Source organism: Amblyraja radiata, chromosome 21 (assembly GCF_010909765.2).
Source record: "Amblyraja radiata isolate CabotCenter1 chromosome 21, sAmbRad1.1.pri, whole genome shotgun sequence".
Lineage (NCBI taxonomy): Eukaryota > Metazoa > Chordata > Chondrichthyes > Rajiformes > Rajidae > Amblyraja > Amblyraja radiata.
In genome coordinates, this window is record NC_045976.1 from 12,302,468 (window position 1) to 12,324,608 (window position 22,141).

At 45.2% G+C, this 22,141-nt stretch overlaps 1 protein-coding gene across 3 annotated transcripts in view; it reads right to left on the reverse strand.

The window, feature by feature from the left end:
• Nucleotides 1-22,141, reverse strand: part of ptpro (protein tyrosine phosphatase receptor type O) — a 131,872-nt gene that overhangs the window by 3,954 nt on the left and 105,777 nt on the right. For all 3 annotated transcript variants that reach the window (XM_033039539.1, XM_033039538.1, XM_033039537.1), the window contains 7 exons: nt 17,378-17,459; nt 15,288-15,378; nt 14,251-14,327; nt 10,990-11,124; nt 9,018-9,167; nt 6,687-6,841; nt 202-337 (listed from right to left, as the gene is read on the reverse strand). In XM_033039539.1, coding sequence (XP_032895430.1) covers nt 202-337; nt 6,687-6,841; nt 9,018-9,167; nt 10,990-11,124; nt 14,251-14,327; nt 15,288-15,378; nt 17,378-17,459 — 826 coding nt within the window. The remainder of the gene's footprint in view (nt 1-201; nt 338-6,686; nt 6,842-9,017; nt 9,168-10,989; nt 11,125-14,250; nt 14,328-15,287; nt 15,379-17,377; nt 17,460-22,141) is intronic.

Below are 22,141 nucleotides of genomic sequence, written 5' to 3' on the forward strand. Positions count from 1 at the left end.
GAAAGTTAGATTTAGCTCTTAGGGCTAACGGAATCAAGGGATATGAGGAGAAAGCAGGAACGATCAGCCATGATCATATTGAATGGTGGTGCTGGCTCGAAGGGCCTACTCCTGCACCTACTTTCTATGTTTGCCGGCTTGTGTGATTGGTGCAGTCTGCCATCCCTTGTTGAACTGCGTCCACACACAGCTGAACCCTACCTCTGTCTGTACCATTGATGTTCTGTAAGTTCGCATTTCTGCCACCAGGCCCAGAACATCCGCATACTCGTGTTCTTGGATGTGCTGCATTAGACGATCGAGAGCTATGAAGGTTCCTGTTCTTCCCACTCCAGCACTAAACACAGCAAAAGCACATCAAAGCTCTTGGTCCAGAAATGTTTCATTCAACTAAACTAGACATTGATTAAGTAGAAGCAATGGACCGCAGATGCTGGTTTACAAAAAAAAAGTGCTGAAGTAACTCAAGGTGTCAGGCAGCATCCCTGGAGGAGTGCCGTTTCGGGTCGGGATACTTCTTTAGTCTGAAGAAGGGTCCCAACCAGAAATGTTGCCGACATGTTTTCCAGGGATGCTGCCTCACCTGGCGAGTTACTCCAGCGCTTAGTCTTTTTTAAACATTGATTGGTTAAAGCTCTGGCCCCATATTAAAAATATGTTCTCAGTACAATAGGTATGTACAAATTCATTGTGCACTCTTGAATTTCTATCACATGAAACAGTTCTTTAAATTTTTGTTTAGAACAAAAGTACCTGCAGTGCTGGTTCGAAGGGCTAAATGGCCTCCTCCTGCACCTATTTTCTATGTTACCTATGGTAAAGTGGTTGGCCCTAGAGGGTGCAGGAGCTTAAAATAAGGGGATTACCATGTAAGCATTGAGAGAAAAGGAATGGGCCCTTGATTACCTATTTACACTCATCCCTTATTCTTCTGAGCATAAAAGAGGATATCTCAAAAGGCATTCAAAATAATGTGGAGATTGACATAGCTGATGGAAAGGAAAGTGTGTGTGGAAGCTTTTTACCAGAATTCTGCCTGGATTACTGTACAAGGAGAGGTTCAAAAAATGTATTTTCTCTGGACTGGTGGAGGCTGAAGGGAGACCTGAGAAAAGTATATAAAATTATATGAGAGGCAGAGAGAGGGCAGGACAGTCCGAACCTTTTTCCCAGCATGGAAATGTCAAAGAGCAGAGGGAAAAGTTTAAAGGAGAAACACAAGACTAGTGTTTTATCCAGAAAGTGGTGGAGGCAAATATGATGTTGAAGAGGGTTTTATGCGGCTTTTTCATGGGGCGACTTGACGCAAGATGCCAGAGTGAAGTGGTCGTGGTCTAGCACGATATCACACGATATAACTGGGGGTAGATAAAGAGTTCCCACGGTACTCGGCATTTCTGTTATTTGTGCGAGTGACTTGTCCGTCTCCCGAGCTTTCCCGTTAAATCTTGAATGAACATTGTGAAGTGTTGTTAAATCATCACATGGCACAAATGATGTCACTTTTTTTTCACACACTATAAATATCCTCCCTTGGTTGAATTGGCTCATTTGGAGACATGTTTTACTGTGTATGTGGGAGACACAGATGGACTGAGCACAGTACCTCGGTCTTACTGTGTGTGGGAGGGGGAGAAAGAGACGTACACTCACAGAGGCTCTCAGCCTGTGTAAGAGGGAGGGAGAGAGAGGCACACACAAGGTGGATGTGAAATCTCACCTGCCTGTTTCAGTGACAGACACCCGCCGCCAGTAAATGAAGACACCCCCATCTGTCTCTCCCTCGACTCCCCCACCTTTCCCTCCCAACTCCAGTCCCGTCTCGACCCCCTGGGAAACTGAATAGAGCAACAATCAACTGCTGCCTGTGCGCTGATATGACAATAACGGCTACTTTACTTTACTGAGTTAAAGAGTTCCCACGGTAGACTGTAAAACTGGGACCCTGGTTCTGGACTCCCCCAACATCGGGAACATTCTTCCTGCATCTAGCCTGTCCAATCCCGTAGATATTGATTAGACCGGTATCTATTTATTTACTTTATTAATGATTTCAATTAAATATTGGGAACATCAGGCCGCAAACGTTATTTCTTGAGTGTTAGTGCTGGACTTTGACTCGACCTTCCTAGTTAGCCGGTGCCTGAGACTGAGCCAAGCAATGTCCAGACCTGACTTCAACACAAAGTGATGGAGGAACTCAGGCTCGTCCAACGCTCTGTGTTTTGCTCGTGATTCCTGCGTCTGCAGTTCCTTGTGTCTACAGACCAGAGTTGCCACTTGACTCCGAGATGACCATCACAGAGCATACGGAAGATAGACACGAAATGCTGGAGTAACACAGCGGGACGGGCAGCATCTCTGGAGAGAAGGAATGTGTGACGTTTCGGTTCGAGACCCTTCTTCAGAGTCTCGTCCCGAAACGTCACCCATTCCTTTTATCCAGATGCTGCCCGTCCAGTATTTTATGTCTGTCTCCAGTATTACTGTGTCTATCATCGGCGCAAACCAACATCTACAGTTCTTTCCGACACATTAGAGGATACTGTCTCGCCATCACTCGGATTACCCGCTTCATTTCCATAACGTTGCCACCTCTCTTTACTTTGCTTACTGAAGCCTGATCCTTGTCACACCCAGTGCTCTATCTTCCAGCCTCTCATCTTTCAATCGGGTTCGGCCAGGAAGGAACTGCAGATGCTGGATTAAACGAAGATAGACACAACATGTAGCTCAGCGGGACAGGCAGCATATCAGAAGGGTCTCGACCCGAAATGTCACCCATTCCTTCTCCCCAGAGATGCTGCCTGTTGCGCTGAGTTCCTCCATTTTGTGGCTACCTTGGGTTTATCCAGGATCTCCCCGTTGATGTCCTAACTCGCTTTGGTTTGTTATTATTGTCTCATATCGAGAACCAGCAGATACAGGTTTAGGTTCGGGGGGAATGATTTAATGAGAGCCTAAGGGGTAACTATTTTACGCAAAGGGTGGTGGGTGTATGGAATGAGCTATCCATTAAGGTAGTTGAGGCAGGTACTGTCGCAATGTTTAAGACGCATTAGACTGAAGCATGGATAGGATAGGTTTAGATGGTTATGGGCCAAACGCGGGCAAGTGGGACTAGTGTAGCTGGGACATATTGGTCGGTGTGGGCAAGTTGGGTCGAAGGGCCTGTTTCTACGCTGTATGATTCTATGCAATGCTATACATGAATATAACCAAGCCACGTACAGTCTGAAGAAGGGCCTCGACCCGAAACGTCACCCGTTCCTTCTCTTTAGAGATGCTGCATGTCCCGTTGAGTTACTCCAGCATTTTGAACCGTCGAGTTACTCCAGCATTCTCTTTAAACCGGCATCTGCTGTTCCCTCCGACACATGCACAAGAACACCAGGTAGAGCGAAGAGGAAAATACCAGAGTTCCGAATATATGTTTTCAGGTCAGTTCCAGGGGGAAAAAGTCCAATGTCCGCATTGACGTAGGTTGGTAGGTCGGGTCAGTGCCCAAACGAATGGAAGGAAGAACCGTTCTGAAGCCGGATGAGAATAGGTGGTCGGCGCGGACTCGGTGGGCCGAAGGGCCTGTTTCCGCGCTATATCTCTAAAATCTGAAGTTAGGTAATGTCTAAAGGAACTGCAGATGCTGGTTAATACGCACAAAAGGACACAAAATGTTGGTGTAACTCAGCAGGTAAGTCAGATCTGGGAAGAAAAACATAAAAAGCTGGAGTAAGTCAGCAGGTCAGGCAGCACCTCTGGAGAAAAAGAATAGGTGCCGATTCGAATCGGAACCCTTCAGACATCCTAATCGGAATTGAGTCTGAAGATGTGTCTCGTCCCGAAACATCAGCTATTTTCTCCAGAGATGCTGCTTGACTCGCTGAGTTACTCCAGCTTTTTGTGTCTGTCTTCGGTTTAAACCAGCATGTGCAGTTCACTCCTTACACGGGTCTCTGGAGAACATTGATTGGTAGCGTTCCGGACCCTGCTTCGGAAAGGCATCGATCGCTAGTCGGCGAGGACTCCGAGCTGTATCTCTCAAAGAAGTACATGTGAAAAATTTCTCACGGACCATAAAAATGCGGGGCCTTTCAGTAAAGTCCCTTTTAAAGTCCCTTTTAAAGATTATAGTTATTTTCTTGAATCTCATTAAATTAACTCATGAATAAGTTGATGTCCATATGCGGATGCAAATCTTTATTTTTATTTATTTTTTAAATTCAATCCCACAGAAGACAATTTTTACTCACCTTCTGTCCCCTCTGTCCAGCTTCCGGGTTCACCGTTCGCAGGAGTTCCCACGGTAACCGCAAGAGTTATTACGGATATTGCACTGGCCACTACGTTCATATAATGTTGCAATGCTCAAACACAAGTGTACAAGTCACTCTTGGAGAAATTCAAACTTGCTTGAATTTTCTCCCGAGTCACCAAGTTACACGATTTCCTGCCGTTAGCGCTACGGTGGTCCACGGTGGTCCACGAATGCCATACTGTTATCGCACGAGGTTCCCACGATGTTAAACTCTGGTTAACTCTTGCGTCAAGTCGCCCCGTGAAAAAGCCGCTTTAGATAGGCAGGTTAGTTTAACTTAGCCTCAATGATATTGTGGGCCGAAGGGCTTGTTACTGTGGTGTAGTGTTCGAAAGAATAGAAAGTAGACAACAGAGATGAGTGGCGTTATATTAATCTAATAAACATAGCTACTATTTTGCATGACATATTTAAACTTTTCAAATTTCTCCAATTTATTTTTAGGGTTTTCTTTCAAGTCAGTTCTTTTCCAATCGATATTAAGGTCAGAGTCCATTCATGTTGTTTTGCTTGGGTAAACTTGGGTGTTGTCTCTATAACTTGTCACTACTCACTACTCAGCCTCAGTGATATCCCACTGCAGAAATTTGACCAACGATCAGTAATGATTTGGTCGCATAACTTTAAGTTTGTTTAGATATGCAGTGTGGAAACGCCCTTCGGCCCAGAGATCCCAATGCACTAGCATTATCCTACACACTAGGGACAATTTACAATTTTTACAGAGCCAATGAACCTACATATCTGTAGGTCTTTGGAGAGTGGGAGGAAACCAGAGCAGCCAGAGAAAACCCACGTGGAGAATGTACAAACTCTGTACAGATAGCATCCAGTCAGGGTCTCTGATGTTGCAAGGCAGCAGCTATACCACTGTACCTAGCCTGTTCTGTGATTTTTCACAGTACAAGATCACAAATAATTGCCAAAGAACTTTAAGTGTCGATGGGACTCTGGCTGAGTTATTATTAACTGGTTTGCAGTCAGATTCTAGGGATGCAACTGTAAAGGATTAGAAACATTTAAATGCATATTTTCATTCTTATGTGCTGATCTTTTTACACTTTGAGTCACCATTGGCCATTATTTTACAAAGTTCTGTAGCTTTAAATTTCTATAATTAATTGTGTTTTTTTCCATTTCTTTACCCTGCACGAACCGACAGCAGCAGTAATCTACTACTGCTTGCTCCCTGGCAATGGCATGCTCTTTGGAATAGAATTGGCTAGGGACATAAAAGGAGAAAACAAATCCTAAAGTAGTAACTTTCAGTTATGGAAATAATCTAAAATAAAGGTTTTTGTCTTTATGTTACGAGAGGATGGTGTGAGTAAACAGGGTAATTATGATGAGGTGAATTATTGGTTCAGATAGGTGGCATTCTAATGGGGCTGAATTACCACCGTAAATATAATTAAGCTACATTATTGATTGGCGCTAGCTGCTTTAGACATCCCAAGTGACTTCACAACCAACTACAGGTAGTTAGTTTTGAATTTCATTTAACATTCCTGTTGGTGGATACAATGCTGACACTGTTGTTCCCAGGTGTTAGTGGGATTGCTGCAGAGTCATAGAACAGGCCCTTCCGCCCACAATGTCTGTGCTGGACATGATGCCAAGACCAACTTTTATCTGCCTGCATGTGATTAATTTCCCTGCATATCCATGTACCCATCTAAATGCCACTATCGTGTCTACCCCGCACATCTCCTTTAAATTATGCTCCCCTCGCCTTATAGCTAAGCCCACTAGTCTTTGACATTTCCATCCTGGAAAAAAGGTTCTGACTGTCTACCCTATCTATGCCTCTCAATTTTAAGTACTTCAATCAGGTCTCCCTGCAGCCTCCTGGCATTCCAGAGAAAACAGTCCAAGTCTTTCCAACCACTCCCTGTAGCTAACACCCCCTAACCCAGCCATAATTCTGGTAAACCACCTCTGCACCCTTCCCAAAGCCTCCACGTCATTCCTGTAAAGGGGAAATCTGAATTCACGCAATACTCCCAAAGTAGCCGAACCAAAGCCCTGTAAAGCTGCATCATCACTTTTTGACTCTTACACTCAATGCCCCATCTGATGAAGGCAAGTATTCCATGTGCCTGAATCTGTTCCTTGTTTGCTAACCTCTATTCCTGAATGAGTACAGGACTAGCTGCCTACAAACACTCTGATTTTTGTAGCTCATCAAAGTACAAGTTAAACATGAATTTTGTTTTTCCTCTCGAACAACCAGATCATCTTGGCCATCTGTTGGTACTGCAAGCAAAGCACTTCAAATGTATTTCTTTACTAGAGGCAAATGACCATTGCAATGATTGTCAGTCTAAAAGAACACAAAGTCATTTACTATCAGTCTAAAAGAGGTACGTACCTGCAGTGGACAACTATAGGACCAGGTCTTTCTGCTGTTTGTTGCCTGACCAACTGGACGAATTGTAAGATGGTGTCGGTCGTGTCTGCTGTGGGGACACCATGATCGGGCCACGCCATGTAGTTATAGTGGATCACTCTCCGAACATCATCCACCTGAACAAAAGGCACTGTGGAGTTCAGTATTAAACAACTTCTCCATTAAATCTACTTATGCAGATTGATTTGCACTTGGAATAACCTTCCTCCTCCAGAAAGGATTGCCCTCAGCACACGTGGCAATAATAAACCTAAACCTTTCAGAGGTACAGTGAAAAGCATTTGATTGCGTGCTCAGATCAGATAATACTATATACACATATAATCATACACAAGTACAACAGATAGTGCAAAGAGATAAATACCAGAGTGCAGAATATGGTTTCTTAGCATTGTAGCGTTACAGTTCCAGAGGGAAAAGTTGAATGTCTGTAATAAGATAGTTTTAAGGTTGGGACAGTGCCCTAGCTGATGGAAGGACCATTCAGAAGCCTGATAAGATGAGAATAAACTGTTCCTGTCTTGTTGTGTGCGGTTACAAGTTTCTGTACCTTTTGCCGGATGGAAGCGGGAAGGAGGATGAATGACTGTGGTGGGAAAGATCCTTGATTATGATTTAGCAGTGTGAGGTGTAGATGGAGGGAGTGGAGAGTCAGGGCTAGGATGTGGTGATGGTGTGGAATGGGGGAACACTGCCACCCACTGGCAGAAAGGATGAGTCCTGATGCTCTCCACATCCAAAGAAAACAATCGGACTTTAATTTAAACTGTGAAGGCAAAGTGCAGAGTAAGTCGTATTTAGACACGAGCTTTCCCCCATGCAGGTACAAGATCCTACATCCTAGCTATCAGAGTCTGTCAACGAGGGGCTTCAAAGGGTGAGTGAGCATCCATGCAATTTAACTGAGAACATGTTGTGGAATCCCAATGTAAGCACAATGCAGACGGGGAACGAAAACTCGTGCAGATCCATGCCGTGGGCTAGTAATCTGTTATCTGGTTATTCAGGAATACCACTAGTTGGGCATGTGACACATTGAGTAACACTTGCCTTCAACTTAAGATAGAAACAAAATGCTGGGGTATCTCAGTGGATCAGGTAGCATCTCTGGAGAAAAGGAATGAGTGGCGTTTTGGGTCGGGACACTTCAATTGACCTGATTCACCTGACAACATTGTCTTACTGCTGAGGAATTTTTAAAAAAGTCTATGAAAAGTATGTTGAGGTATTAATAGAAATAGAACGTTGCACATCTTAGAAACAAGCCCTTCTGCAGTCAATGTCTGTGTTGAACATGATGCCAATATCAACTCTTACCTGCCTGCACAGAATCCATACAATAACATTCAATAGTCCAGCTGCCCAGCAAAATTCCAATAATCTGCCATCTCAATGTTTTTGGACCTAGCTTACCAGGTGCTGTTTCAGTGCTATACTGGGAAATATTACTTGACTGTGTAACATCTAATAAACAAAATCAATCAGCAATGGAAATAATACCAAATAGTTTGGAAAAAATCTGCCAATCCAGCATCAACAACATCCCGGGGGTGTTGGATTATTGGAGTTCAACGGCTAAGGAAAAAGACAATAAAGAGTACATTCCTTGAGAATATTTCTGAAGGTTTTACAGCTGTACCCAAAACTAGAATAATCTAATATAGAACCAAAGTGCTGGAGTATAACTGAGCGGGTCAGCAGCATCTCTGGAGTAAAAGGAGAGGTGACGTTTTGGGTCAGGACCCTTCTTGAGACTCCAGTCTGAAGTCTCAAGAAGGATCCCGACCCGAAATGTCACCTATCCTTTTTCTCCAGAGATGCTGCCTGACCCGCTGAGTTACTCCAGCGCTTTGTGTCTATCTTCAGTATAAACCATCATCTGCAGTTACTTCCTACACTAGAGTAATCTAATATTTTTCATGGCCATTTGCTGCATTAATGGGAGGCACAAGCAAATGCAGATGCTAGTTTACAAACAAAAAAAACAATGCTGGTCAGGCATCGTCTCTGGAGGACAACCTAATCCAAAATGTCGCCTATCCGTGTCCTCTGAGTTACTCCAGCACTTTTTTACTGCTTTAATGGAAGCGTTGTCGGGTACTGGGGTGTGATGCAAATAGTTGTAATCCAATGATCTAATCTGCAGCATGCTAATTAGTTTCAAAAGGTAAAGAGTTTAATTACGAACAATCTTCCAGTTGCGGGTACAGTAACCATTAATTGACATCTCACAATTTCCCTCCCGTTCTCAGATGAAAGGATGTACAGGAAAACTAATGCTGGATATCTTACATAGCTGACGTTGAATTCTCGTACGATCCACTCCGACTGAAGGTTCTCCTCGGACTGATCAAACGGCTCCGATTCATAGACCATTTCTACGGTGACATCTCCATAGCTGACTGGCTGATCGTTAAATGGCCAATAATGGTCGCATTTTACCTGTAAAACATTAATTATTGGTCACATTTCCTGAAACAAAATTGACTAATTGGTGATTTCTGAATTTGTTCCATGTGAATTAAATGTGTTTATTTTATATTCTACACAATTTATAGACTGCAATACAGTTCATGTGTATTGATTGATTGATACAGCATGGAAACGGGTCTCTCGGCCCACCAGTTTAATGTTATTCCACTCTCTGCACACTTGGGGCAATTTACCTACAAACCTTCATCTTTAGGATGAGGGAGGAAAACAGAGCAGGTGGATGAAACCCAAGTGGTTTAGTTTAATTTTAGTTTAGAGATACAGTGTAGTAACAGGGCCATCAAGCATGCACCGACCAGTGATCCCCGCTCATTAACACTATCCAACACACACTAGGGACAATTTTACATTTATATCAAGCCAATTAACCCACTTACCTGTGTGTCTTTGGAGTGCGGGAGGAAGCTGAAGATCTCGGAATAAAATGCACGCGGTCACGAGGAGAACGTACAAACTCTACAGACAGCACCAGAGATCAGGTTCAAACCGTGGTCTCTAACGCTGTGCTCCAGCAGCTGCACTGATATATAGCATGTGGCCATATATGCACTCAATCCAAGAGAATTTAGAATCCAAGATAGATGTAACAAGATAAGATCGTGTGCTAGACAGATGTGTGCCAGAAGTTAGCAATGGGATGGGATGCAGACACTGGAGCCTCTACATAATTCATCGCGATAGATCCTTAGGAAAATGCATTTTCTGCACAGCACCAGGTATTCTTTGTTTCAAAATGAAACTATATTTGTATTTAAAAATGCAAACACTTCAGCCATTCTCAGTGTCTATACATTAATTAGCGTTATATTCGATAGTGTGCACAAACTATCCTTGGACAAAGCACCCTTGCTGCTTGTGGCTCGCCGGGGTGATATCCCTTCCCTTGTGCGAGGGGTGTCCTCACAACTCTGCCCCTCAACGCAAATAGTGCAAGGATCATAGACTGTAGTACCCCCCCGCCCCGCCCACAGAGGCTTGGCGTTGACTGCACCGTGCTTCAGTGCGTCCTCCTGCAGTCTGGAGCAGGCCTGTCAGCAACATTCCTTGACGGGACATCTCGCTGGGCTGGGAGACCAACACGTTTCAGGCAGAACAAAGAGTGTCTTTCACCGAGTTGATGGTGACATTTTTAAACTACATATTAATTATTAACAGTAATTTCTATGGCCCGGGTGCATGTGATCAGAAATACATTGCACAGATTGCACATCGAATATTACAGGAACAGGTTCTTTGAACCATAATGTCCATGATGCCAAGACCACTCTTATCTGCCTGCAGATAATACATATCTATGTGCCTATACAAATGTCTCTTAAATGCCTCAACCGGCAGCATGGTCCAAGCACTCGCCGCCCTCTGTGCAAAAAAAATAAAAAATTGCCTTGCACATCTCATTTAAACTTTGTCCATCTCTCCTTAAAGCTATGCTCTAGTATGTGATTTTTCCATCCTGGGGAAAAAGGTTCTGACCCTCTACCCTATCTCTACCTCAATTTTAAATACTCAGGTCTCCCCACAATCACCGACGTTACAGGAAAACAATTCAAGTCTGTCTAACATTTCCTTGTAGTTACAACCCTCTAATCCAGGCATCATTCTGATAAACCTCCTCTGCACCCTCTCCAAAGCCCCCACATCCTTTCTGTAATGGGGTGACCAGAACTGCACGCAATACTCCATATGCGGCTTACCCAAAGTCCAATAAAGGTGCACCATAACACCCTGACAGGGTGAAAATATTTGGTTAGCTGCTCAATACCAAACTTACCCGTCTCCTCTCATTGCATCGTGTGAGCATGACAACGATGCCCGATTTCTGCTGAATTATCATCTTCCAGAAGTCACTTCTTGTTTCTGCCAACGGCCCTTGTGTCGCAATGTACTCCTGGGCAGAGTTAAACCCCTGAGGAAAAGAAAGTGACATGTGCTGCAGATTCATGAAAGATGTTGTTCCCGAGCTTGTCCCTGATTCCCGTACTCGCAACACTAATCATCCTTTGTCCAAACCCTGCAATTCTGTGAACCTTACTTCTTCTATTCCTTGTTTTTTTTACTCCTTTCTGACATCCGTGTCTCCCCATCAGGCAGGCATTAGAAACTGCAGATGCTGGTTTGCAAACAAAAAAGACACAAGGTGTGGGAGTAACTCAGCAGGTGAGGTACTTTGTGTTTGAAAGACAACAGCATGGAAACAGGGCCCTCGGCCCACCACGACCATTAATCACCAGTTAACTCCAATACAACCCTAATACTTTACACTCCTATTGATATAGAAAATAAGCCATTTTCTGGGCACCTGGTTATCTGGCTCTGAAACATCAGCATATTCTGCTGTTGCTTCACATAGCTGCTGCAGAAACCATCAACCACAATTTGTCAGCACACAATACTGCAACTCATATCTGCCCTCTGTCAAGAAGTCAGTCCAAACACCTTCCTCTGTCACTCACCCCATCCCATCACACTTGAGATGAAACTAATGTTAACATTCCCATAGACAGACACAAAGTGCTGGAGTAACTCAGCGGGTCAGGCCGCATCTCTGGAGAAAAGGAATAGGTGACGTTTCAGGTCGAGATCTTTCGTCAGTCATTCCGTTTCTCCGGAGATGCCGCCTGTCCCGCTGAGTTGCTCCAGTATTTTGTCTCTTATCTTCGGTGTAAACCGGCATCTGCAGTTCCTTCCTGCACTGTTAACATTTTCAAAAGGTCTGGATTGCTTTTCATAAACCTTTTCACCTGTTCTTTTGAGATGTTCCTTAAAACCTACCTCGTTTTGCCAAGCTTTGGTCATCCGACTTAAGGTTTTATTTGTATTGCCTCAGACTGGGTTTGGTAAAGCTTTTGTGAGACACTCGGTGCAAAATAAATTTGTTTTGTTGTTGTATTGCAGTTAACTATAGTGCTTTCCACTCATTAATGTGGTTGGGTGGTTTCTGGTTGATGGCAGTGTAGTTGGAACCAAGAACCAGAGGTCACAGGTTTAAGGTGAGAGGGGAAAGATTTAATAGTGACTTGAGGGGCAACTTTATCACACAGAGGGTGGTGGGTATGTGGAATGGCCTGCCAAGGGAGGTAGTTGAAGCAGGTATAATAACACTTGGACAGGTACATGGACAGGAAAGGTTTAATGATTTGGGCCAACTGCCGTCTTTAGTCAGAGGGTAGTTAATCTGTGCAACTCATTGCCGCAGAGGGCTGTGGAGGTCAAGTCAGTGGATATTTTTAAGGCAGAGATAGACAAATTCTTGATTAGAACAAGTGTCAAGGGTTATGGGGAGAAAGAAGGAAAATGAGATTAGGAGGCAGAGATCAGCCCTGGTTGGCGGAGTAGACTCGATGGGCCGATTGGCCTAATTCTACAATAACGTGAAATGGGACTAGCGTAGATGGGGCATCTTGGTGGGCATGGGTGAGTTGGACTGAAGGGTCTGTTTCCGTGCTGTTAGACTATTTGGTAAAATCTACGCACAGCCAAATATTCTGCTGTGCAAGGCAGCGAACGAGAAAAATATAATAACATGTCTACATTTGAATGGGAAATGATCATTGTAAAAATTACAATTAAATCTGACGCCAGCCTCATTGCAAGGGTCAAGGGTGAAAGAACAGTCGAGTTATCAGAAACCATGTTTCATCAGCTGTCATTTGGAAGGAGGAAGTTTGAGTAGTTGCACGTTGGGCATTAGCCCTGACTCAGCTGGATAAAACATCTGCAAAACCACTTGCATCTTAATTCCATACAGTGCTGAAACTGAAACAGCAAAACACAAAGTGCTGGAGTAACTCAGCGGGGTCAGGTGGCATCTGTGGAGGGAATGGACAGGTGACATTCCGGCTCGGGACCCTTCTTCAGACCGATTGTAGTAGGGGGGGGGGGGGGGGAGAAAGCTGGAAAATAGATGGGGGGGGGGAGGGGGGGAAACAAAGCCTGGCAAGTGATAGATGGATACAGGTTGGTAGGCAGATGGGTGGAGTAAATGACATAAGCTGGAGGTGAAAAGGAGACAAAAGGGTGTCAGATAAGCAGAGAAGGGGAGGCGTGAAATGTAAAGCCGGAGGGGGGGGAGGAGTGGAAAGAGGGGGGAATAAAAGGGAAACAGAGGAAAGAACTGCAGATGCTGGTTTAAATTGAAGGTAGACACAAAAAGCTGGAGTAACTCAGCGGGACAGTCTGAAGAAGGGTCTCGACCCGATCCGTCACCCATTCCTTCTCTCCAGAGGACATGATGAGAAACGGGTGTGTGAAGGAGGAGAAAGGAACAGGGTGGTGGAGGTGGTGTGAGAAATGAGTGCACAATGTAGTGAGGGTATTGGGATAGAGGGCGTGGGGAGGGTAATTACTTAAAGTTGCAGATTCTATGTTCATTAGGTTGTTTTGTCAGCTACAGAGGCGGATTATGAGATGCTGTTTGCTCATGAATTTCAGCATTAGCAGTTTCTTGTGCCACTCTCAAACAGCAATGTTATATTTATGAATAAGTGGCTCAAGTTGAGTCAAATGGTTTATGACCAGGTGAGATGCAACTCATCTGTAACTTCTAGAGAGGGGATCAACGGTGCACTGAATTTTGACATCGAGGATGGCATCGAGGCAGGGGAACGGGGTTGAGAGGGGAAGATAGATCAGCCATGATTGAATGGCAGAATAGGCTTGATGGGCTGAATGGCCTAATTCTGCTCATGCGACTCATGGACACTCAGCAGGTCCGGCAGCATCTCTGGAGAAGTTACGTTTTGAGTCAGGACCCTTCTTCAGTTTGAAGAAGTCTCAGAAGAAGCATCCAGAAATGTTACCTATCAGTATTCTCCAGTGATGTTGCCTGACCTGCTGAGTTACTCCAGCACTTTGATTCTTTTTTTGTTGTTGTAAACCCACGTCTGTAGTTCCATCTTTCACCAGTGTTCCATGGCTGCTCCTTAGGAATTAATTGGAGCGCTTATGACACCACAGAAAATTAACTTTGCTACATCAAATGAACCTGAATGAACTGTTATCTAAAACTTATTTTGGCAGTTCAAGTACTTACAGGAATGTAATTAGCATTGATGAAGTCTGACTCATCATCACACTGTAGAGAGGTTAATTTCACTCGGCTGAAGTCATCTGCAGGGATAATGGTACCAGCATAAGAAATTATACTGTAACATGTTGAGTTAATAACACCTTTAGTTCCTCAAATGCAAAAAGAAATTTTCCCGTTAGGAAGCCTTGGTATCTATTTCCAGCCTATGACTTTATGGCCTCTTATGGACTATACAGTACAGGAACATGCCCTTTGGTCCATGCCAACCAAGATGCCCCATCTAAACAAGTCCCATTTGCCTGTCTGGCCCATATCCTGACCCAGGACACCACCTACCCATGTTCTTCAGAGATGCTGCCTGACCGCTGAGTTACTCCAGTACTATGTGTCTTTTTTTTCTGCACAGCTTTGAAGCCATCACAAAAGTACAGGAGGCAGTTTTCTAAGAGGTGGTAATGTCCATGGGCAATTAAAGGGATAGAGTTAGAGTCATACAGCAAGGACACAGGCCCTTCGGCACAACTTTCCCATGCCAACGAAGATGCCCCATCCACACTAGTCCCACCTGCCCATGTTTGGCCCATATCCCTCCAAAACTTTCCACGTACCTGTCCAAAATTTCCCATCATGCACCTACAATCTAAAGCTTATATATGCATCCCATAAGAATGTAATTAGCTACAGACTAAAGAAGAATGGTCTTTCTCGGATGGGCGCGTCACTGTTCAGTGTAGTTAAGCGATACAGCGTGGAAACAGGCCCTTTGGCCCACCAAGTCCTATCCCACGCTAACCTACACAAACTAGCAACAATTGACAATTTTACCCAAGCCAATTAACTTACAAACCTGTACGTCTTTGGAGTGTGGGAGGAAACTGAAGATCTCAAAGAAAATCCACGCGGTCACGGGGAGAATGTACAAACTCCGCACAGACAGCACCCGTAGTCAGGATTGAACCCGGGTCTCTGGCGCTGTGAGGCAACAGCTCTACCGCTGCGCCACCGTGCCGCCCCTGTTGTGTGCTGGTCCAAGTACTCACATGGCAGTATGTTGGTGTATCGGTTCTTGCAGCGGTTAACTGGGAACTCTGCCGTGTCGTGGGGAATGTCCTGACCGATGAGCTTGAGATCCTGGAATGGCAATCAGCATGATGGTCAATCATAACGTGCGCCACACGTCCACGCTATGCAGGCAATGCTCCGGAAAAGGTGACAAGGCTCAAACACAGAGAGATCCAGGCCTTTGCCTGGCTGAAACAAGACTTGGAGGCTAAGTGTAAAAGATGATTTAATAATCAAGGAAGCTAAAGAAGATTTTCAGTGAAGTCACTTGCAGTTACAAGTCAGCTTCCTGGGTTAGCAAAACCCTTACCTCTACAGATGGAGAGCAAAGATAGAGGCACAGGCAGCACCGAAACAGGCCCTTCGGCCCAGCTCGTCCATGCCGACCAAGGTGCCCCATCTAAGCTAGTCCCACCTGCCCACACTTGGCCCATATCCTACCAAACCCTCCCTGTCCATGTACCTGTCCAAAAGTAGTTTAAATACAGTTATTATACCTGGCTCAAATACCTCCACTAGCAGGTTGTTCCATATACCCGCCACCTTCTGAGTGAAAAAGGTGCTCCTCAGATTCCTATTAAATCTTTCCTCTCTCACCTTTAACTTTTTGTCCTCTCTGGGTCCAAGACTCTGTGCATTCATCCTATCTATTCCCCTTGTGATTTTATACACCTCTCGAGAAGATCGCTCCTCAGCTTCCTGCGCTCCAAGGAATAGAGTCAAATCCTGCTCAACCTCTCCCTGTAGCTCAGGCCCTTGAGTCCTGGCAACACCCTCCTACATCCTCTTTGCACACTTTCCAGCTTGATAACATCTTTCCTAGAAGAGAGTGACCAAAACTGAAGGCACGACAGGCATTTTACACTGGAGTTTGGTGCCTTTGAAAAGCAGTGCGTAATTCACAAACAGCTAAACTGAACACCCGTGAGACTGCTAGCTGACAGCGGTAAATTTGAGCAGATTATTTCCAAAAGCACCAGTGCATGAATCATTTATTAATATTAAAGGAACAAGCATGTTGTGTCAACACTATAAATCAAACGTGCGCAAAACGTGAAGTGCCAGGACTCCAAATGTGGCCTCACCAACATCTGTACAACTAATATAACGTCCCGACTTTTATACGCTATACGCCGACTTAAAAGGCCAATGCGTTGAAAGCCGACTTGCCAACCCCATCTACCCATCACGCAACTCAAGACTGGTGCAGGAGGAAGGAAAGACCAGATCAAGAAGGCTGTGTCTACAACCTCCTCCCCTGCATGCCCACACGTCTGGTTCAGGATAGACCACGCTCAGCAGAAACGGTTCACGTGATGAAGCTGAATTTTAGTTAAAAATATAAGAAGATATTAAATAGGTTTCTGGGCTAGCTTATAGCTTATATTTAGTGTCAAATTAGGCTTGCCTCAGGTTGCAGTGTGTGGGATAATAAACACCATAACATTGTCTCCCAAGGGACAAGCAGAGAGAAAGAGCTAGTCACATCTTTGAAGTAAGATGCCATAAACCAAATGGCCAATGTTTATGAGGGACCAAATGACAGCGAGAAAGCAGCGAAAGAGCTAGGGTGATCTCTGTGAAGATAAAATGGCATTATCCAAATAGCCAATGTTTATGAAGGACGAGAGAGGAACAGGGAAATGGAAAGATAAAATGTCGTAAACCAAATGGCCAATGTTATCTTGTAACATGTAAACAAAAGGCCTTTGATGTGATGCATTCTGTGGAAACCTTTTCCTGTACCTCTGACCATGACTAATGTCTGTGAAATGTGCTAAGGGGACAAAAAACCCTATTTAAGACAATGTAATTCTGTTGTTCAGAGAGGTGAACGGAGGACGGTCAAGTGTCTGTAATGGTCACTTGACTGGAGTTCTCCCTCCCTTCCATCGGCCGATAATAAGTAAAGTTGTGAACTGGTCTACCAAACAGTTTGTGTGGTGTCTGTTTATTAAGAAGCGAACCTGGTTTAGTAGTTAAGAAAGTAGCTTTTTCACACGGCCTGCCAGCCCTCTCACCGCAAGGGAAAAACGACCTGTTATCTAAAGGGGAAGGAATGCCTTACCTCGAACTGCAGAGAGAATTTGTAATCTGAGTCTTTGGCCATTTCCTTGAGATACATTTCAAAATCGTCCAGTTTTACGGGGCTGTGAGAAGCAAACAAGAAAAAAACAACTTGCCGTATTGATGTGGAAAAGGAATTTATCAAGAATTAAATATAAAATGACACAAGGTGCTGGAATAACTCAGCGGGTCAGGCAGCATCTCTGGAGAACATGGAGAGGTGACGTTTTGGGTCAGGACCCTTCAGACTGGTTGCTATGGAGTGATGTGAACATTGCTAACAAAAGATTTGAGTGAATCACAGATGAAGTTGTCGACATCGTAGTCTTATATTCTACATCAATAAAGAATTAGTCTGAAGAAGGGTCCCGACCCAAAATGACACCTATCCATGTTCTCCACCTATCACTTGCCAGGCTTTGGTGTTCCTCCCCCCCCCCCCCCCCCTCCCCCCACCTCCCCCCCCCCCCCCCCCCCCCCTCCCCCACCTCCCCCCACCTCCCCCCACCCCCCACCTCCCTCTCTTCCGATCAGTCTGAAGATGGGTCCCGCCCACCACATTCCCTCCACAGATGCTGCCTGACCCGCTGAGTTACTCCAGCACTTTGTGGGCCACTGTAGATCTTGACATTGAGTTAGCAGGCAATAGCAAGTCTGGCACCTATTCAAAGTTAAAAAGACTACATTCGAAGTCAGGAGCTATGTACAACTGCTGAGAATGGTCTTTCACTGATGTTGATGCAAGTCCACCAACAAACATCCGTTTATAGGTTCTCTACAGAATATTCAAAGGTTTGCTAATCATGAGAACCCCACCCCCCTCACCTGTATCCACCTATCACCCCCCAGATTTTGTCCCATCCCCACCTCTCTTTTCCATCAATCCCCCCTCCCCCTCATTTCAATCAGCCTGAAGAAGGGTCCCGACCCGAAACGTCGCCCGTCTATGTTCTCCAGAAATATTGCTGAGGATTGACTCGGGTTTTGTTCCTTTCCTGTATGTGTCACTTTACATAACAGCCAGCTGCCTGCGGTCACAGACTCAGTTCCACCCAGTGCTGACTTGTACAAACTGCCACAGTGGAACGTGTTCTGTTTTTAGTTTAGTTTTGTTTAGAGATACAGCGCGGAAACAGGCCCTTCGGCCCACTGAGTCCGCGCCGACCAGCGATCCCCGCACACTTACACTGTCCTACGCAAACTAGGGACAATTTACATTTATAACAAGCCAATTGACCTACAAACCTGTACGTCTTTGGAGTGTGGGAGGAAACCGGAGCACCCGGGAGAAAACCCCTTACAGATAAACACTCGGAGTCAGGATTCAACCCGGGTCTCTGGTGCTATAAGGCAGAAACTCTAGCACTGCGCCACCATGCCACCGATTTCAGAATCCAGTTTGAATGATCTTAAGAGAAATGCAGTTGAGAATAATTATCTGACCATCACAGCCGAGGCTTTGTGATGTGAGATGTTTAAGTAGGATCAGTGCATACAAGGAGTGTGTTGGCCACACAATAACCTTCACCGTCCATTGGCTGAACCTGCAATGTGGACTCCCGCAAGTTCAGTTCAGTTCAGACGCAGCATGGAAATGGGCCCTTCGGCCCTTCGACTCCATGCTGACCATCGGTCACCCATTCACACTAGTTCAGTGTTATCCCACTTTCTCATCCACTTCCTACACACTAGGCTAATTGGCCTCTGTAAATTGCCTCAACAAACCCACACGTCTTTGGGATGTTGGGAGGAAACCGGAGCACCCGGAAGAAACCTGATCCCTGGGATGGCGGGACCGTCATATGAGGAAAGATTGAAAAGACTAGGCTGGTATTCACTGGAGATTAGAAGGATGAGGGGGAGATCTTATAGAAACTTATAAAAGGACTGGACAAGCTAGATGCAGGGAAAATGTGCTCAATGTTGGGCGAGTCCAGAACCAAGGGCCACAGTCACAGAATAAAGGGGAGGTCATTTATTCACCTTTTCACCCAGAGAGTTGTGAATTTATGGAATTCCCTGCCACAGAGGGCAGTGGAGGCCAAATCACTGGATGGGTTTAAGAGAGAGTTAGATAGAGCTCTAGGGGCTAGTGGAGTCAAGGGATATGGGGAGAAGGCAGGCACGGCTTATTGATACGGGACGATCAGCCATGATCACAATGAATGGCGGTGCTGGCTCGAAGGGACGAATGGCCTCCCCCTGCACCTATTTTTTATGTTTCTATGTAAACCCACGCGGTCCCAGCACAGGGAGAAGGTGTAAACTCCACACACAGACAGCACCCGAGGTCAGGACCGAACCCGTGTCTCTGGCGCCGAGAGGCAGAGGCTCTACCCGCTGTGCCACCGTGCTGCCCGCTACAAAATGTTCTATTCTATTTTCATTGCGATGATGATGATGAAGGATGCAGCCCACACAAAACTCACGTGAAGTTGCGCCCGTCCCACCCCTCTGCCCGCTGCCGTTTCCGTGACTCCACACTGGCAACTCCACAAAGGCAACATCCAGATTTTCATGTTGACTTTACACTTTCTAACCTGGTCGTTTAATAAATTAGAAGTTGATTGGTTGCGGAAAAATCAAAGAAGAGGCAAGTATACCGATTGGGGAATGTTGCTGATCAATGCAGCTTCATTTATTAATTGTATGCATGCCAGCACCTTTTTATCAACAGCTATTACTTAGTATTACTCATAGCAATTCCACAAAACCAGTTCACAAATACGTCAGTATCCTGCTTCAATTTAAGGTTAGTGCGCTTCTAATTGATTTTGTCAAATGCCTCCTGGAGCATCAGGTAAATAACATCCTCAGTGTGAACTCCATTGCCAACACTATTATCAGGCAACTGAATCATCCTTTCACCGCCTGCTCCGCAGAGAGTATTTTATCAGGATGCATCACAGCATGGTTTGACGAAAGCTCCATCCAAGACCGCAAGAAATTGCAGAGAATTGTGGATGCAGCCTAGACCATCACGCAAATCAACCTCTCTTCCATACCAGGTCATCGGAGATGTCCTCATTCTTTAGGAAACGGGGGCTCCCCTCTTCCATTATAGATGAGGCTCTCACTAGGGTCTGCTCGATATCCCGCAGCTCCGCTCTTACTCTCCCTCACTCCATTCGTAACTAGGACAGAGTCCTCCTTGTCTTCACCTTCCACCCCATCAGCCGTCGCATACAGCATACATTTTCGCCAACATTTTTGCCACCTCCAACGGGATCCCACTACTGGCCACATGTTCTCATCTCCACCCCTTTCTGCATTCCGCAGAGACCGTTCCCTCCACAACCCCCAGGCCAACTCGTTCCTTTCCACCCAAACCACCCCCTCCCGAGGTACTTTCCCCTGCAACCGCTGGAGATGTAACACCTGTCCCTTTACCTCCCCCCTCGACTCCATCTTCCAAACTCATCTACTGTTCCAAGTGTCAACTTCTGTATATCAGCGAGACCAAGCACAGGCTCGGCGATCGTTTCGCTGAACACCTCCGCTCAGTCCGCCTTAACCTACCTGATCTCCTGGATGCTCAGCAATTTAACTCCCCCTCCCATTCCCAATTTGATCTTTCTGTCCCGGGCCTCCTCCATTGTCAGAGTGAGGCCCAGCGCAAATTGGAGGAAGAGCACCTCATATTTCATTTGGGCAGCTTACACCCCAGCGGTATGAACATTGACACCCCTCACTTCAAATAGCCTTTGTTTTCCTTCTCTTTTCATCCCCTTCCCAGTTCTCTGACCAATCTAACACAGTCTGACTCCATCTACACTTCACACTGCCTCAGCAAGGCCACCAACATAATCCAGGACCAGCCTCACCCCAGTCACTCCATCTTCTCCCCTCTCCCATCAGGCAAGAGACACAGAAGTTATAAAACACACTTTCCAGATTCAGGGCTAGTTTCTTCCCAGCTGTTATTAGGCAAGTGAGCTGGCCTCTCTAACAAGAGAGCAGTCCCATTGGAGATCCTCTGACTATCTTTAATCAGGCTTTACTAGACTATCTTACACTAACTGTTATTCCCTTTATCCTGTATCTGTACACTGTGGCTGTAACCAAGTCTAGTTGAAGATAGACACAAAATGCTGAAGTAACTCAGCGGGACAGGCAGCATCTCTGAAGAGAAGGAATGGGTAACGTTTCAGGTCGAGACCCTTCTTCAGTGTGTCTATCTTTGGTTTAAACCAGCATCTGCAGTTCCTTGCTACACATCAAGTTTAGTCTTTCCACTGACAGTATAGCATGCAACAAAAAAGCTTTTCACTGTACCTTGGTACACGTGACAATAAACTAGACTTAAAACAAACAAAACAGATTCATCAGTTACTTTAGAGAAATCTACGTTGGTTTCTCCTTGACAGCTGAAAGATTTTAGTTGGCTCAGTCATTCTAATATTAAATGAATGGCGTTGGTAACATCCATTGGATGTGAATTTGGTGACGTCAATTCTTGATCTCCCCCTCTCTCATCCCTCAACAGGATGAAGGGAGGGAACAAATGCAGTTTTCAAAATGGGAAGAAACCGTTCACAAGTCACGAAATTTGGAAGTGAAGACACAAGGAACCGCAGATACACAAAACACAACTTGCTGGAGGAACGCAATGGGTCAGGCAGCATCTGTGGAGGGAATGGGCAGATGACTTTGTTGGGTCGGGACCCAATAGTATAAGTAGGGATATCTGATACAGAGTTCATTCTTATTTTGCAAGAGGCACTTAAGGCGGCACGGTTGTATAGCTGTCTCACGGCGCCAATGA